General features: G+C 58.4%; 1 protein-coding gene across 1 annotated transcript in view; it reads right to left on the bottom strand.

Annotated features, from left to right (window-relative positions):
• SEMA6B (semaphorin 6B) overlaps positions 1-15,716 on the bottom strand; it is a 27,572-nt gene that overhangs the window by 916 nt on the left and 10,940 nt on the right. Inside the window, exons 2-17 of the mRNA XM_034997588.1 lie at positions 9,680-9,829; positions 9,425-9,548; positions 7,743-7,803; positions 7,548-7,610; positions 7,061-7,162; positions 6,577-6,667; positions 6,132-6,251; positions 5,580-5,668; positions 3,767-3,984; positions 2,795-2,926; positions 2,417-2,566; positions 1,874-2,056; positions 1,641-1,787; positions 839-916; positions 686-744; positions 4-267 (exon numbers count right to left, since the gene is read on the bottom strand). Of these exons, the coding sequence (XP_034853479.1) occupies positions 4-267; positions 686-744; positions 839-916; positions 1,641-1,787; positions 1,874-2,056; positions 2,417-2,566; positions 2,795-2,926; positions 3,767-3,984; positions 5,580-5,668; positions 6,132-6,251; positions 6,577-6,667; positions 7,061-7,162; positions 7,548-7,610; positions 7,743-7,803; positions 9,425-9,548; positions 9,680-9,800 (2,002 nt within the window). The 5' untranslated portion in view covers positions 9,801-9,829. The remainder of the gene's footprint in view (positions 1-3; positions 268-685; positions 745-838; positions 917-1,640; positions 1,788-1,873; positions 2,057-2,416; positions 2,567-2,794; positions 2,927-3,766; positions 3,985-5,579; positions 5,669-6,131; positions 6,252-6,576; positions 6,668-7,060; positions 7,163-7,547; positions 7,611-7,742; positions 7,804-9,424; positions 9,549-9,679; positions 9,830-15,716) is intronic.

The following is a 15,716-nucleotide window of genomic DNA, read 5'->3' as shown; positions in this document are numbered from 1 at the left end:
CGCCGCCGCCGCGGCCCCCGGGCCCGGCCGCCCGGCGCTCGCCCAGCCGGCTCACGCTCAGCACGGCCTCGCCGCCGCCGTGGGCCAGCATGGCCTCCTTGTCCTTGCGGCGCGCCAGCTCGCGCCGCTCGCGGAGGCCCACGTACCAGCCCACGCTGAAGCCGGACACCACGGCGCCCACCACGAAGGCCGCCACCGACGACGTCACCAGCAGGTTCACCGACACCAGCCCGGCGCGCTCCTCTGCCAGGCTGGCCCGCAGGAGTCCTGGCCGGGGGGCGGGCCGCGTGAGAGGGGCCGCGGGGGACGGCCCGGCCCCCGCCGCCCGCCGCCCGCCGCCCGCCGCCCGGGCCCCTCTGGCTGCGCGGCGGTCCCCTCCAAAGTCGGCCTGTCCGTCTGTCCGTCCGCCTCGTGGGGTCTCTGTGTCCCCTTCTGAGCCTCTGTCTGCCTGCCTGCTGGGGTCTGGGTGTCCTCTCCCAGGCCTGTCTGTCGGCTTCGCGGCCTGTCTCTTGGTCTCTCTCTGTCCCTCCCCTGCCACCCCTCCTGGAAGCGGGACCCCTGCCCCTCCAGTGCCCTGACGCAGGCCCCCGCCCTCCCCCAGCCCCCCCTCTGGGCCTGGGCAGCAAAGGGCACTAGGAGAACGCTGGTGGTCCCCAGCGCCCCTGCCCTCCCACACTGCGCTTACCTGTACAGTCCCCTAAGCCTGAGGTGCTGGCCCCGGACACGTCCTGCTCAAAGGTGCCTCTAACAGGGGTAAGAAAGGCAGTCAGCGGAAACCTCTCCCGGCCGGGTCATCAGGTGGGTGAGACACCCTCCCCTAGGCCCTCTCCCCCAGTACCTGGCGCCGGGGCTGAGGAAGATGCAGGAACCATCAGGGGCCCACCCGCAGTAGGGGTCCTGACTGCCGATACAGTTCCTAGAGCAGACAGGTGACCCCGCGGGTCCATCAACCACAGTCCCCTACAAGGTACCTCTGACTGCCAGTTCCGGGACTCCTTGTGACAAATCTTTGTGCTAGGGGCTACTTATTCCCCACTTTCTAGATAAGGCGCAGGACAGTTCACTTTTGCCCAAGTGGGAGCCCAGGCGTCGTTATTGCCATGATGGCGGGCTCAGGGAAGGATTTCTCCGTGTTGAGGGCTCACGCTGAGACTAGGGGCGCACCAGAACTTTACATCCGATCTTGCCACCCGTTTTAACGGCAGGGAGACAGCTGTCTCCCTGGTCCCCAGCTTTTGCGCCTGCTGCTCTTAAAGATGTCAGTCAGATCCCATACAGCCCTCTGCCCACAGCCCTCCAGGGCTCCCACCTCTGAGAGCCCAAGTCTCCCCCATGGCCCAGAGGACCCCGCCCCGGCACAACTGCCCCACTCCCCTTGCTGTCCTCCCCTCTTCCCTCTCTCCCGCGCGCTCACTCTGCTCCAGCCAATCGGGCCTCCTTGCTGTTCTTCCAACATAAAAGGCCCGCTCCTGCCCCAGGGCCTTTGCACGAGCTGTGTCCTCTGCCTGGCTCATGGGCTCATCGTTCAATGAGTCAGGACGCTGTTGGGCCCTGGACTTGAACTCGGCTCTCCCGGCTTCCCATGCTCATTTCCCCTCGCCTCCCCCTCACCTCCGCAGCCTGCGCCAGGGGGCACTCACTTCATGCACCCTGAGTGCTGCTGGCAGCGGGCCACGGGCACGCGGACCACACAGCGGGGGAAGGCTGCCAGCAGGCCACCTGAGGCTGTGTCCAGCTCCAGGCTCAAGAGCCGCCGCCCTGCCTCGCCGCCGCCCGACCATCCACACCTGCGGGTGAGCAGATTGGCAAGACTCGAGGGCGAGCCCCATCTCCCCGCCCACCGGCCCCACCTCCCGACCTCTGCCCACTTCACCTGTCTGGCCGGTAGGTCTCAAACTCCTCCAGGAAGACACTGGGCCCAGTGGTGCCCGAGGTGCTGGCGTTGGGCCAGATGAGGAACTTGAGGACGGTGCCCACCTCGGAGCCCAGGAAGACAATGGTGTGGTTGCCCCAGGGGCCAGCGCCCACGTCCACAGCCACTCGCGTCAGCTGGTGCCTGGGGCCAGGGTGGGCAGGGGTTACGCTGGTCCCATAGCCCCTGCGGTGCCCTGGGCATGTGTAGAGACACCACCCATGCCAGGCGGGGGCACATCACAGAGAGACAGACCCCCAAGCTGGACCCCAGCCTGGGCCTGTCCCCCCTTCACCTCTGTCCCCCCGCCCCCCCGTCCCCACCACGCGGCCCTGGGTCGCTGCATACTCAGCTGTCTGGAGGGCCTGGCTGCAGCAGGACCGCTCTCCGCCTTGCCCTCATGCCCACAGGTGGCCCCCTTCTTCCTCCCCACCCACCACCCCGGCCTGGGCTCTCGTCACCACCCACTGGCCCACCGGACCCCAGCCATGCACGGGGACTGACCGCATTAGAGTCCGCACGATCCAGGGCGCGTGGCCCAGAGAGGGCACCGCTTCGTCCATCAGGGGGTGGGTTTTGACAAAGTTGAGGATCTCATCGGGGAAGGCGCTGGAGGCGTTGTACCGCATGCCAGGAGCTGCACAGCACCCGGGTCTAGGTGGGGAGGAAGCGGTGGTCAGGGTGGCCTCGCGCATCCCTACACAGGGGCTCTGATTTGCCGAGGGACCTGCTGCCCTGCAGAAAGGGCCTCAGTCTTCTGCATCTGTGTAATGGGTACAGCTGAACTCAGCTCCACAAAATCCACCTGGAAGTCCCAGCCCTTCGTCCTAGGGTCAGGACACCCCACCTGGGTACCTGGTTCAGGATCAAGGGGGCTCTCACCGGGGCCGTGGCACCTGATCCTCCGGCACGGGTGTCCAGATGGACTCAGGGGATTTCTGCTCACGGAAGCGGCCTTCAAACACAGCGGCCACCTGAGTCATGTCAAAGGCGCAGACAGCCGAGCCGGGGATGCTGGGGGAGTTAGGGGAGAGGCAGTGGTGAGTCTGGTGGAGGGCACTGCCTTGGACAAGTGCACTGGAGAGCCTTTGTCCCGGTGAAGCTGTTAGATGTTCCGTACCCTGGGCCAGAGATGCCACCCATCCACTCCAGTCACTCTGCTTCCTCAACAGGGCTCAGACTGGACCACAGGCTGGCTCCTCCATGGCCACCCGTGTCCCTCCATGGCCACCCATTGTCACTTGCCTGGACATCCAGGCTCCCAGATGTCACTCTTGCCCCCTTTCAACCCATGCCCCAGGGGGCTTTCCAAAAATGCACATCTGACCTTGTCTCTCTTCTGCTCCTCACTCTCCCATGGCTCCCTAGAGCTCTCAGGATACAGTACAGGCTCCTCCCAGTGGCTTTTCACCTCTCTGCCCTCATATCCTCTACTCTCCCCCTTGCCTCCTCCTCTCCAGCCACGGGGGCCTCCTCCCTATTATTTAAACATACCAAACTCACTGCAGCCTCAGGGCCTTTGCACATGCTATTCCTTCAACTTGGAATGCTCTTCCCTCTCCTGCCATCTCACACCCATTGGTGGCTCGTTCCAATGTCCCCTCCTCCAGGAAGCCCTCTTTGACCCCCCCCCCTTCTAAAGGCAGAAGATGAGGACACCCCCCATCTGGCCCCTTCTGACCAAAGGGCCATGGAGGGTCAGTAGCTGGCTTTGTCCCACCCTAGTCTGGGGCTGATGCCGCTCGGGAGTCCAATCTCGCCCAGCCCAGGACCCAGGGAATATATGATGAATGTGGGAGCTCTCTGCTTCTCTCCCCCCAGTGCCCCAGTTTGCTCCCCTCGGGGCCCTCTGACCTGTTGCTGGGGGTGGAGAAAACAGCCAGGACCACAGGCCGGCCCCCCAGGCTGACCACACCCGTGACGGCCTGCAGCACGTTGAAGTAGAAGTGGGAATCCCCAGGCACAGAGCAGTTGAGCCGCGCCTTCAGGAAGGACGTCCACTGCTTCTCCAGCACCCGAGGGGAACCTCCCAGGTCATTCTTGCACACCCGGGCCACGCGGGACACCACCACCTGGTGCGACAGCAGATAAAATGGGGGCCTGAGCCCTGAGTCCGGGAAGGCTGCCCACAGGCCGCACTGGCCATCACCCAGGCCGGGATGGAGGAGTCTGTCACTGGCTCACCATGCGACTCCAGTTAGTCACCATACTCCTCTGAGCACCGCATTCCCCAGCAGAAACACGGGGATGTCAGGGATGGTCATCACAACCATGGCTATCCCAATCGAAATCTCACGTGTTTACGGATTGCTCACTATGTACCAGGCACATAATCCTCATCATCTCCTACACTCCTCCCAAACTCTCCAAAGGAGGGGACCGATATCCCCATTGTACAGATGGGGAAACTGAGGACCAGAGAAAGAGAAGTGACTGGCCCAACGTCACACTAGTAGTAAATGGGGAAGAATTCTCACTTAACTGTCCAGCTGCCTGGTGGAGTGAGGGACAGGACAGATGGGTAGATGGGTAGGTGAAGGGATGGCAGGATGAGTGGATAGATGGATGGATAGATGAACAAATGTGAAGGAGATAATGATGGATAGTTAGAAAAATAATGAAGGAGATGATGGATGGATGAATGGATGGATGGGTAGAAGGATGTGTGTATGGATGAATGGATAGATGGGAGATAAATGGGTGGGTGAGTGGATGGATGGGTGGGTGCATGGTTGGATGGATGGGTAAGTGGATAAATGGGTGGTTGCATGGAGGAGGAATAGATGGATGGGCAGATGAAGAAGAACATAAGGACAGATCAGTGGATGAGTAGATCCATGAGTCGATGGATGAGTTGATGCATAAGTAGATGGATGAATGGATACATGGGTAGATGGATGAGTGGATCCATGGGTGGATGGATGAGTGGATCCATGGGTAGATGGATGAGCAGATGTATGGATAGACAGAACATTGAATGGCATGGATGAATAAGTTATGGGGGGGTAGACAATTGGGATATACCAAAGGGTGGACAGATATATGAAGAGATGAATGAGCTAATGAAGAGGATAGATAAGTGGACGGTTAAGTATATGAATGAATGCACAGGTAGCTGGATAAATGGGTGAATAAGGAAATGAGTGGGAGGTAAGGTAGATGAGTGGATGGATGGATGGATGGATGATGGTTGAGTGGATGGGTGGGCAGATGGCTAAATGGATAGATAGATACATGAGTTGATGGAATTATGGGTGGGCTGCAGAACACATAGATGGGTGAGTGAGAAGGTGGCTAAGTAGGAGGGTAAGTAGGCAGATGGATGGACAGTGGATAAAGGATGGATAAATGGTTGAGAGATGGGTGGGTGGACAGGTGAATAGCAATAACACCAGGACTGGAACCCAGAGGTGTTACCTGCCTTCAAACCCCTGAACCTCACCCAGGGCTGTGTGCACCAGGGCTGCTCCATAAATGTCTTCCAGCCTCAGAGGCCTGGTCCTGGCTGGAGTGGAGGGTCTTGAGGATCAGAGGTGGAGGGCAGAACCTCTTGCCCCAGGTGGAGATTCATGGATCCACCTCTACTCCCCACTTCCCATGACCAGAGCCTCTCAGCTCCATGCCCCAGAACCAGTGCCTCTCAGGGGTGGGAGAGAGAGGACCTCACCTTCTCCAGGTAGTTAAACTCCATCGCGATCTCCCGGAAGAAGAAGTAGATGTGGCTGCCCCACTCCACCGCATGGACAAAGTAGGGCTCTGTAGGAGAGAAAGGGTCAGAACTCAGCCCCTAACATGAGAAATGGAGATTCCAGGGCTGTGAACACATCAGCTCAGGTGAATGCTTTTACAGTGAAGGGGGGATGTTGGCTAATTACCCAGGCAAAAATAAAATAGACTCAAAGATTTTTTGGGGGGTGTTGGGTGTCCGAATCCTAAAATCACTGTGTCTACCCTCCACAAACAGCAACATCTACTATTTTTGTCACCTTCTTCCCTCATGTGTTGAAGAGCTAAGTTCCCGCTATATCCCTCCTGTTGTTCCATTTCAGGTTTCCAAACCACCCATTTCCAGCAAGTTCTACTTGAGATCCAACTGAAATCTTTCCTCTAGCTTTGTCTTCAAAGAGGTCAGTAGGTTCCAAAGATGAGATGGGAGTCCCTCTCTGTCTCCTCTGGGACTCTGATTCTGGTGGGGGGATTTGATGAATGCTTGCCCCACCTTTGAACCACTTGGAGTCATGTTTCACAGTTCGCAGAGTGGGCCGGTCCCCCAGGCTGCGGTAGATGACAGCATCGATGGCTAAGAAGTCAGTAACTGTGGCGGTGAAGAGCATTCCTTCTGGATGGGCGTGAGTTGAGGGGAAGCAGGTGAGAAGTTACATCACAGAGGCCAGGGGCAGGGTGGGCCAAAACCTGATCTTCCAAGACTGAGCCCAGAGCCCAAGGAAGCTCCTGTCCCTAGACCGAGCCCTGACCCCACCTAAGCCCAAGCCCAGGCTGATCTCCAGCTCCCCCAGCTGAGCCCTGACCTTGGCTGAGTGCTGACCGTGGCCGAGATTCTCGGTTTCACAGCCACCTTCATAATAACCCGCCTCCAAGAGTGGAAAATGCCACACGGGTCAGGGTTGGGGCCCCAGCAAATGGTCAGAGCTGGGGGCACTCACCAGAGAAGAGAGCAACGTTGGCATGTTTGGGGTCGTACGGGCAACGGGCCATGCCGCTAATGTTGTCCCCGAGGGGCTGCAGTGTGTCCATCTGCAGGGGGGATGGGGCCTGAGTGACAGCGCTCCTGGCCACACCTGGCAGCCCCCCCACCCCTGAGGAATCCTGCCTCCACCTTGGATGCTGTGTGATTTGCTCAGCCACTTAAACTCTCTAGAGCTTGTGTTCTGTTCTGCGAGCCGGTCTAAAGGTCAATTCTAGTTAATCCTATAACTGGCTTGTAGCTTAGGTGAGCTATGGCTTCCCGGATCTCCTTTGGAAGCCTCCTCTGGAGCGCCTGGTGAGTGGCCGAGGAGGGCATATCCAGGAAGGCTTCCCGTCGGAGGTGACGTGGTCTGGGGAAAGTGCCGGGCCAGCAGAGGGCAGGTGAGCCAAGACCAGGAGGTTGGACCTGGGGCATCAGGGCTTGGAAGGGCGGGGACTCACGCTGTAGTTGGCACACACGGGGTTGAAGGCATTGGAACCGCACACAAAGAGCGTGGATTCGTCCCGAAGAAGCAGCACCTTTACAAAATTTCGACACTCGCCCTGGGGTGGGGCGGGAAGACAGAAGCCATGGTGGGCGTGGTCACGGGTGTGGGCGTGCCTAGTATCGAGGGTTGGAGGGGCTGCGGGGCGGGGCCGGGGATGTGGGCGTGGCCAGGACTGGGACCACCTCAGGGGTTGAAAGGGGACTGGATCTTCCAAGTGACTGAGGAACCCACCGAGGGGCGGAAAGAATTTGCATCGGCGGCCACTGAAGGGATGGAGTTCCGGCAAGACCAAGGCTGGGGGCGTGGCCATGCCTGAGGACCACTTGGGGGCGCAGCCATGGCAACAGGAGGGTTCAGGCCCCGGATGGAGACAGAGGACCAGTTGCCCCGAGCTGGGCCGGGTTGGGGCGTGGCTGGAGGCGTGGCCAGGGCCCACTCACCTCCTGCTTGCCCTTCATCCGACACACGTTGATGTCACTGGGGTTGGAGGGCCAGGTCAGTTTCTGAGAGCAGAGGCAGCGGTGAGGGGAGAGGGATCCCTGCCGCCCAATTCTTGCTCCCCAGCCCGTGTCAGGGCCCCCTGGCAGGAGCCGCAAGGGCTGCCCCCACCCCTCCCACCTGGGCCCCCTCCTCACCTGCTGGTACCGCAGCTCCGTGGTCGTGGGGGGCTCCAGCTCCACCCGGTACAGGTTGTCCCTAGGGGAGAGGTGCAGCTAGTGAGGATGGGAGCCTCAGCCCCCCCGCCCCCACTCTCCATTCCCCTGGCGGCAGAAGTGTGTCCCATACGTAACGTGCAGGGGTGTGCCAGCGCCTCAGCCACGAGCGACTGCAACACTGAACATGCCCCCGCGTGCTCGTGCGTGCCATCACACGCCTCCTCCGGTCCTGAAGTGACCCACAGGTTCCAGCACACCCCATACTCCTTGACATGCCACCTCACGCTTACACGCCCCACGGCCTTGGGGGCCTACTCCCAACATGATGAACTGTCCAGTGCCCTTCATCAGGTGCCATCGGGTGCCCCTCCCACCACCTCTCAGTCTCCCCAGGCTCTTCCCCCCCGCCCCCACCGCAGAAACTGCCAGCAGTCACTTCCCTGTCCTCCCCCTCGTGCAGTGTCTCACCTTGTGCCCCCCTCCTTCTCCTGGGAACTCCCCTCCCACCTCTCCAGCCCCTCAGTCTCTCACCGCTCCCCTGATGCCCAGGCTGGGTCCTCGGGCCTCTTCCCTCCCAGCCGCTCCCTTCCCGGGCAGCCTTGTCCACTCTCCCCACCCCTGTCTATGGCAGGACGACGCCCACAGTCCTGTCTCCAGACGGGCCCTCCCCTGAGCTCCAGACTTGGGGGTCCAGCTGATCCTGGAGGTCTCTTTGCGGGGGGTCCCCGGGGCGTCTCACACTCAGCTCAACCACGCTGCACCCAACTGTCCCCACACCTGCTCCTGCCTTGTCGCTCATCTCGGCTGAGGCCACTCTGTCCTTCCAGGGGCAAAGGTCACAACTTGGGAGGCACCCTCAACTTGTCACTTCTCCTCGCCTCCCACACATCAGCCAATAGTGTCAGCTCTGCCTTTAATGTCTACCAAGGATTTACCCACTTCTCATGCACTCCACGGCCACCACCCTAGTCCACCCTGAACCAGGGCAGTCACCTTTGCCTTGGTCCCCCTGGCTCCAGCCCTCGGTCCGTCCTTCCCACAGCAATCAGAGGGTACCCATGAGCACCTGAGTCAGGACCCCCTCCTCTGCCCACAGCCCTCCAGGGCTCCCTCCTCACTGGGGTAAAAGCCCATGTCCTCCCTGTGGTCCCCAAGACCCCACACGACCTGCCCAGTCCCCTCCCCGCCTTCCCTTCCTCCCCATCTCCCCGTCACCCACTCTGCTCCAGCCAATCGGGCCTCCTCAATGTTCTTCCAACACGCCAGGCCGGATCCTGCCCCAGGGCCTTTGCATAGATTGTGCTCTCTGCCCAGATTTTCTCCCTCTCCCCCAAGATGTCCCCATGGCTGGCTCCTCATCACTCAGGTCTCAACTCAAATGTCACGTTCTCTGAGAAGCCCTGGAGCCCCACATCAGCACCTTCTGTAGAAACCCAGGGAACTCTGACCAAAGAACTGTCCCCACCTACAAACACACCATAGCTGACTCCAGACTGTAACCACAAGTGGAGTTCAGTCAGCAGCCTTTATATAGTCCCACCCCAAAGATGCCAATTTGTACTCCAGCCAAACAATATGGTCCATCGTGCAAACCTCCCCAAAATGCCACCACCTGCTCCCCACACCTCACCCTGCACTCTCTGCCGGACAATCCCTCTTACCTGTCCCCGATGAACAGGGTCCTGTTGACCCGCAGGACTCGCTGGATGTTAAGGTCGTCAGCAAACTCTGCGGGGGTCAGGCGTCCTGGCCCGCTGCCCACGAACACGGGGTAGTGGTTCAGGTCTGGGGGAGGGGTGTGATCCAGGGCTGGGGTGAGCCTGGTCTGGTGGGCCCTGAGGGAAGTGGGCAGCCGACCCAGCTGGGAAGCAAGACCCTCCCTCCGGACTCCTGCTTCCCCCCGGACCCCCACTCACAGTCCCTGGGGGCCACGCTAAGTGGCGGCGGCTCCTCGGGGAAGAGGCAGTTGGCTCCCCCCAGTAGCAGCAGTAGGAGCAGTGGGGCCGGGCGAGGAGGGGGCGCTCGCGGGGTCCGCATGGCGAGGTCGGGGCGACGAGAAGTGAGACCTGCGGGCGAGAGGCTTGGCGGTGAGCTGCTCTGCCTGCAGTTCCGCCCTCCGCCGAGAGATGGCGCACGCGAGCCGCAGTGGCCTGGACCTTCAAGTAGCGGAAAACCACTCCCCATGGGGTCATAATAAAACAACACAAACCTCGGCAATATTAGTAATGCCAGCACTTATTTAATTATCAGCAAGACTTTCTGACCACATCGTAGTGAGAGCTCCGGAAACGGTTTCGAACCAAAAACTAATAATGACAATATTTAAATGACTTTGAAATAAAATCATATTAAATAATTAAAAAAACAAATAATCACGATAATGATAGACACAACACTTAACAACACATACTTAAATAATTCAATCTCAAAACATATATTCGAGTCCCGGGATCGAGTCCCGCATCGGGCTCCCTGCTCCGCAGGGAGCCTGCTTCTCCCTCTGACCCTCTCCCCTCTCAGGTGCTCCCTGTCTCTCTCATTCTCTCTGTCTCAGATAAATAAATAAAATCTTTAAAAAAAAAAAAACATATATTCAAGAAATCTTACAATTAAAACAACAATCCTGGGGCGCCTGGGTGGTTCAGTCAGTTCAGCGACTGACCCTTGATTTCCGCTTAGGTCGTGATATCAGGGTCCTGAGATTGAGCCCCTCGTCGGCCTTCCTGCTCAGCGCGGAGCCTGCTTGTCCCTCTCCCTCTTCTCTCCGCCCCCCCCGCCCCACCACTTGCTCGCTCTTTCTCTCAAATAAATTAATAAATATATACAATCTTTAAAAAAAATAAACCACAACAATCCTAAAATGAAAGGCTTAAAAAATTTTCAGTCTCGGGGCGCCTGGGTGGCTCAGTCGTTAAGCGTCTGCCTTCGGCTCAGGTCATGATCCCAGGGTCCTGGGATCGAGCCCCACATCGGGCTCCCTACTCGACGGGAAGCCTGCTTCTCCCTCTCCCACTCCCCCTGCTTGTGTTCCTGCTCTCGCTGTGTCTCTCTCTGTCAAATAAATAAATAAAATCTTAAAAAAAAAAAAATTTTTCAGTCTCTCAGAATTTTATAAACCACAATCTGAGAGTTGCCATACTTTAGAATCGTAGAATGTTCTAGCTGGCTGGGGACCTCAGAGGGGCCCCAGTGAGTCTGACTTCCTTCCCAAGTCCAGGCTTTCTGGCCTCTGCTGGAATACCTCTGTGACAGGCACCTCACTTCCCCTCAAGGGAGCCTGCTTCCCGCTCCTGTTCAAGGTAATTTGGAGAACCTGCCCGGTTGTGCAGCATGGAGACTCCCTCCGGGTGATGATCGGTTGGTGGAAGTGTGAGCAGAACTCACCCTCTGGAACCCAGCCCTCCACATCCCTACCAGCAGGGGTGCAGTCTGGAGGTCCCGAGTAAGAAGCCTGCAGCCTCGTCCTTCCGGGAAGCCACAGGCAAGCCCTGTGCCTCAGTTTCCCCGTCTGAGCAGCAGGGACATCGCCACGACCTGTCCTGGCCTCAGAGCTCCAAGATTCTGAAGCCCTGGAGGTGAAGGTGGTCAGGACCTTTGGCCCTGGAGTGCCTGCCTCTGAGGACTCAGGGCCAAAAAACAGGAAGGCCTTGCGAGGACCAGCAGAGCTTCCTCTCCACGACCCTGGACTTCCAGTATTTGTGACTCAGCAGATGCCCGGATCCCACGTGTTCGGGGGACATGCTTCTGCTTCCTTAAGAGCTTCCTTCCCTGGCTCCTCCCTTGCTCTGCAGCCTCCCATGGCTCCCAGTAACCCCGATCTAGGTCCCAGCCACTGCATTGCAGTCAAGGCCCCCAGTGTGGCCTCCAGCCTGATGCTGCCTACTCCACCCCCAGGCCGCTGCCCTCCCCACCCCAGTCTCCACCCCCACAACACCTGCCTGGGTCATCCCGGCCTCTCAGGTGCTCTGTCCTTTTTTTTTTTTTTTTTTGGTAAACATTTTTCTTTTTATATTGTGTTAAATATATATACCATAAATTTACCATCTTAACCATTTTTAAGTGCAACAGTTCAGCGGCATGAAGCACACTCACCCTGTCCTGCAGCACCCCCACCCTCCGTCTCCAGAACTTTCCATCTCCCCACACGGAGACTCTGTCCCCACGAAGCACGGACTCCCCACCCCCACCCTCCGTCTCCAGAACTTTCCATCTCCCCACATGGAGACTCTGTCCCCATGAAGCACGGACTCCCCACCCCCTGCTCCAGCCCTGGCTCCCACCCTCTCCTCTCTGTCTCTGTGGACGGGACTCCTCTGGGGACCTCCTGGGAGTGGGGTCCTGCGGGATGTGTCCCTCTGGGTCTGGCTCCTCTCACTGAGCCCAGTGTCGTCGGGGTCCCTCCACATCGTGGCAGGTGTCAGGGTCCCTTCCTTTCTAAGGCTGGAGAGTGTTCCCTTGTGGGGACTGACCGCACGGTGTTTATTCATTCACCTGCTGGACACTGAGGTTGTCTCCACCTCTTGGCTGTTGTGAATAAGGCTGCTATGAACTTGGGGTTGCAAACATCTCTTTGAGACCCTGCTTTCAATTCTCTTGTGTATAGACCTAGGATGACACGGTAATTCTTTTTTTTTTTTTTTTTTAAGATTTTATTTATTTATTTGAGAGAGAGAATGAGAGAGAGAGAGCATGAGATGGGGGAGGGTCAGAGGGAGAAGCAGACACCCCGCCAAGCAGGGAGCCCGATGCGGGACTCGATCCAGGGACTCCAGGATCATGACCTGAGCCAAAGGCAGTCGCTTAACCAACTGAGCCACCCAGGCACCCACACGGTAATTCTATGTTTAACTTCTCAGGGGAACTGCCAGACCGTTCACCATAGCGCGGCCCCCCACCTCACATCCCCACCAGCAGCCCGTGAGCGTTCCGATTTCTCCACATCCTTGCTAACATGTGTTATTTTCTGGGTTTGCCATCCCAGAATGGGTGTGAGGTGATGCCCTGTGCATTTTGGCCCACGTTTTATCAGAATAATATTTAACGTAAGAACCTTCCAAACAAAGCTTCCATTCACTGGCCATGCAGGGCTCCAGAGTCAGGCTGCAAGGGTTCAAATCCCAGCTCTGCCATTTACATGCTGTGTGATCCTGGACAGGTTCTGCCTCTGGCCCTCGGTTTCCTCATCTGTAAAATGGGCATGGGAACAGTACTGATCTCATAGGCCTGTGGCGGGTGTTAGCACAGCACCTGGCACAGCGCACGTGCTCAATAAATGCTAATTATTATGATTCCTGTTGTTGCTGTTGCCATAGTAAGGACCAGAGGTTGGGGCTGGCTGGTTTCCAGGAATTACTTCACAGAGCCCCCCACTGGCTCTAGCGGGAGTGGTGTAACAGTCAGCCCATTCTGCAGATGTAAACACTGAGGGTCTGATTTGGGGGCTATGGTCCCACCAGAGAGGATGTGGCAGTTGGGTCGAACCCAGGGCTCTCTGGCTCCAGGATCTTGCTCCTAGGTGTTGAGCATCCTAATGACCATAACAAGATCAACAATCACCCTGCCCATTCCCTCAACCCTCCACCCAGACAGGCTAGCAGTAACTTAATACCCAAGTGCATGGACAGGCAGACTGAGGCCCCAGGTCAGGATGGGACCTCACGGGCTAACTTTTTCTCCTGGTTTTCTTAACTTTGTGATACAGCAACTGGAGGCTGGGAAGGGGTTCATTTGCCCCCTCTGTCCACCTGCCCCCAGCCCCACAGATCCATCCAAGGACCCCTGGGGATCCACACTGGGCTTTCCTTGCCCGAACCTGTTTCTCCTACCAGTTCCTCGACTTACGAACAGCCCCGGCATCCCTTAGCCAAAGAATGGGGTGTTGACCTCCCTGTCCCCTCCCTGTCCCGAGTGCTCTGTAGCCCAGCCCCCACCTCCTCCTACCTGGTCTCCCGGCCTCCAATCCTGCCCCTTCAGTATCCTCCTCAAGGTAGCAAAGGAATCTTTCTAGAACTCAAATCTCACCTGTTTTTCCCCTGCTCTAAACCAGGCACTGTTGACATTCAGGGCGACTATTCTCTCTGGGGGGCTGTCCTGGGTACTGTGGGGGTGTTGAGCAGCATCCCTGGCCCCCCCACTTGATGCCAGGAGAAACCCCAGTGTGACAACCACAGATTTCCCCATTTATCCAGCGTCCCCTGGGGGGCAAAACCAGCCCCAGCTGAGAACTTCTGCTCTGAACCCTTCTATGGCTCCCCAGTGTCCTCAAAATGAAGTCCCAGCTCCTCCCCTCCATTCCATCTCCACCTCTGGACATCTGCACATGCTGTTCCCTCTGCCTGGCACACATTCCTCCTGCTCCCAGTAACCTGGTAAACTTGCTCTTCTCAGGCACCTCCTCCAGGAAGCCTTCCCAGATCAGCCCGGATGGGCTTCCTCCAGGCTCCCACGTGCCTGTGTGTCCCCCATTAGCGCCCTGATCCCCCTACCTTCTAGCTGCCTGTCTGTCCGTCTTCCCCACTGGACTGTGAGCCTCCTGGGAGGGCAGGACAGGGTCTTGGCCACCACTGTGTCCCCAGCACCCAGCACAGGGCCCTGCATACAGTGGAAGCTCAATAAATAATAAAGGTAGCAAACACCAAGCACTTACTATGTGCCAAGCATTGTAAAAATCCACACAGCACACCCAAGAGGTGGGTGTTGTTAACATGCCCCTTATACAGATGGGGAAACCGAGGCGCAGAGCGGCGACATCATGGACGAAAATGGAGCTGAGGCTGAAACCTGCTCGGTCAACATTAGTTATTCTGATTATAATGCAGAACTGAACCCCACATGCTTTTTTGGGGGAGTCCACTCCCACTCACTGCACCTGGCCTCAGTTTACCCCCTGCCCTGGGGTTACTGGAGGCCTCAGCACCTCCCCCCCCACAAGACCATCTGCTTCTCTCCCTGAAACTCGCAGCGCCTCTGTCAGCAGCCACCGGGCACCCGCCCGCCCGGATGAAGCCCCACCCCCTGCCCGAGCACCTGGCCACCGGAAGCCCCACCAGGGCCAGATGGGGGCGCTGCGTGGCCAGCCTGTGCACCCCGCGGCCTGGGGGGGGCATCCCTTCACCCACGTGTTTGTCTGCCCGTGGAAGGGGCGTGCCTCCTGCCTGCAGCCCTGGGGACACACAGGAGAGACCGTCATAAGGCCACAGAGCGCCAGCCCCCATCCAGGAGGCCTCATGCTGTGGCAGGGACTCTCTGCTGGAACCCCGACCATCACTCCAACTCTTGGCACACGGTCCCATTGTACAGATGAGAAGACTGAGGCAGAGGTAGAAATCCCTCAAAGCCACCCTACTTTACTTCTCAGGTCCTCAGGTGGCCCCTGGACCGGACCGTCTTCCCGTCTTCCCTGCACCTCAGTTACCCTAACTTTGACATAGGCTCCAGTTTCCTTCTGGAAAACCTCCCACCTGGCCCTTCTTCAGGCCAACGTGTCTGGGCTACCCTTGGCCATGGGACTTCAGTATAAATTTTAGGATCAGCTGGTAAGTTCCAAACGACAGATAAAACATAAAGCCTGTCGGGGTTTTCACCAGAGCGGCGCTGAACGGATGGATCAGGCTGACCTCCTGACTGGCAGCTGGTGCTCCCGGCCCCCAGCTGGAGCCTGCTCTGGCACTCCGGCCTCAGCTGGCCGCTCAGGCCGCGCCTGGGAGTCCTCCCCCAGCTCCCCCCAACACCCGGCCCCCCAGCCTCATTCCCTCACCCTCACGCCCAATGCCAGCAAATCCTGTGGGCTCTGCATTCAAGTTTATCCAGAATCCTCACTCCTTTCCAGTCCGTTCCTGGTCAGCCCCCATCGTCCCTCGCCCAGACCCACGCAGTCCCCTCCACCCTGGTCCCAGGCTGCCGCCTTCATCCCCTCCACCCTGGTCCCAGGCTGCCGCCTTCATCCCCTCCACC

Source organism: Mirounga leonina, unplaced genomic scaffold (genome assembly GCF_011800145.1).
Source record: "Mirounga leonina isolate KUSES-001 unplaced genomic scaffold, KU_Mleo_1.0 Mir_94, whole genome shotgun sequence".
In the NCBI taxonomy this organism is placed as follows: domain Eukaryota; kingdom Metazoa; phylum Chordata; class Mammalia; order Carnivora; family Phocidae; genus Mirounga; species Mirounga leonina.
Note: the sequence above shows the minus strand (reverse complement) of the source record. Positions and strands in the feature narration are given on the sequence as shown.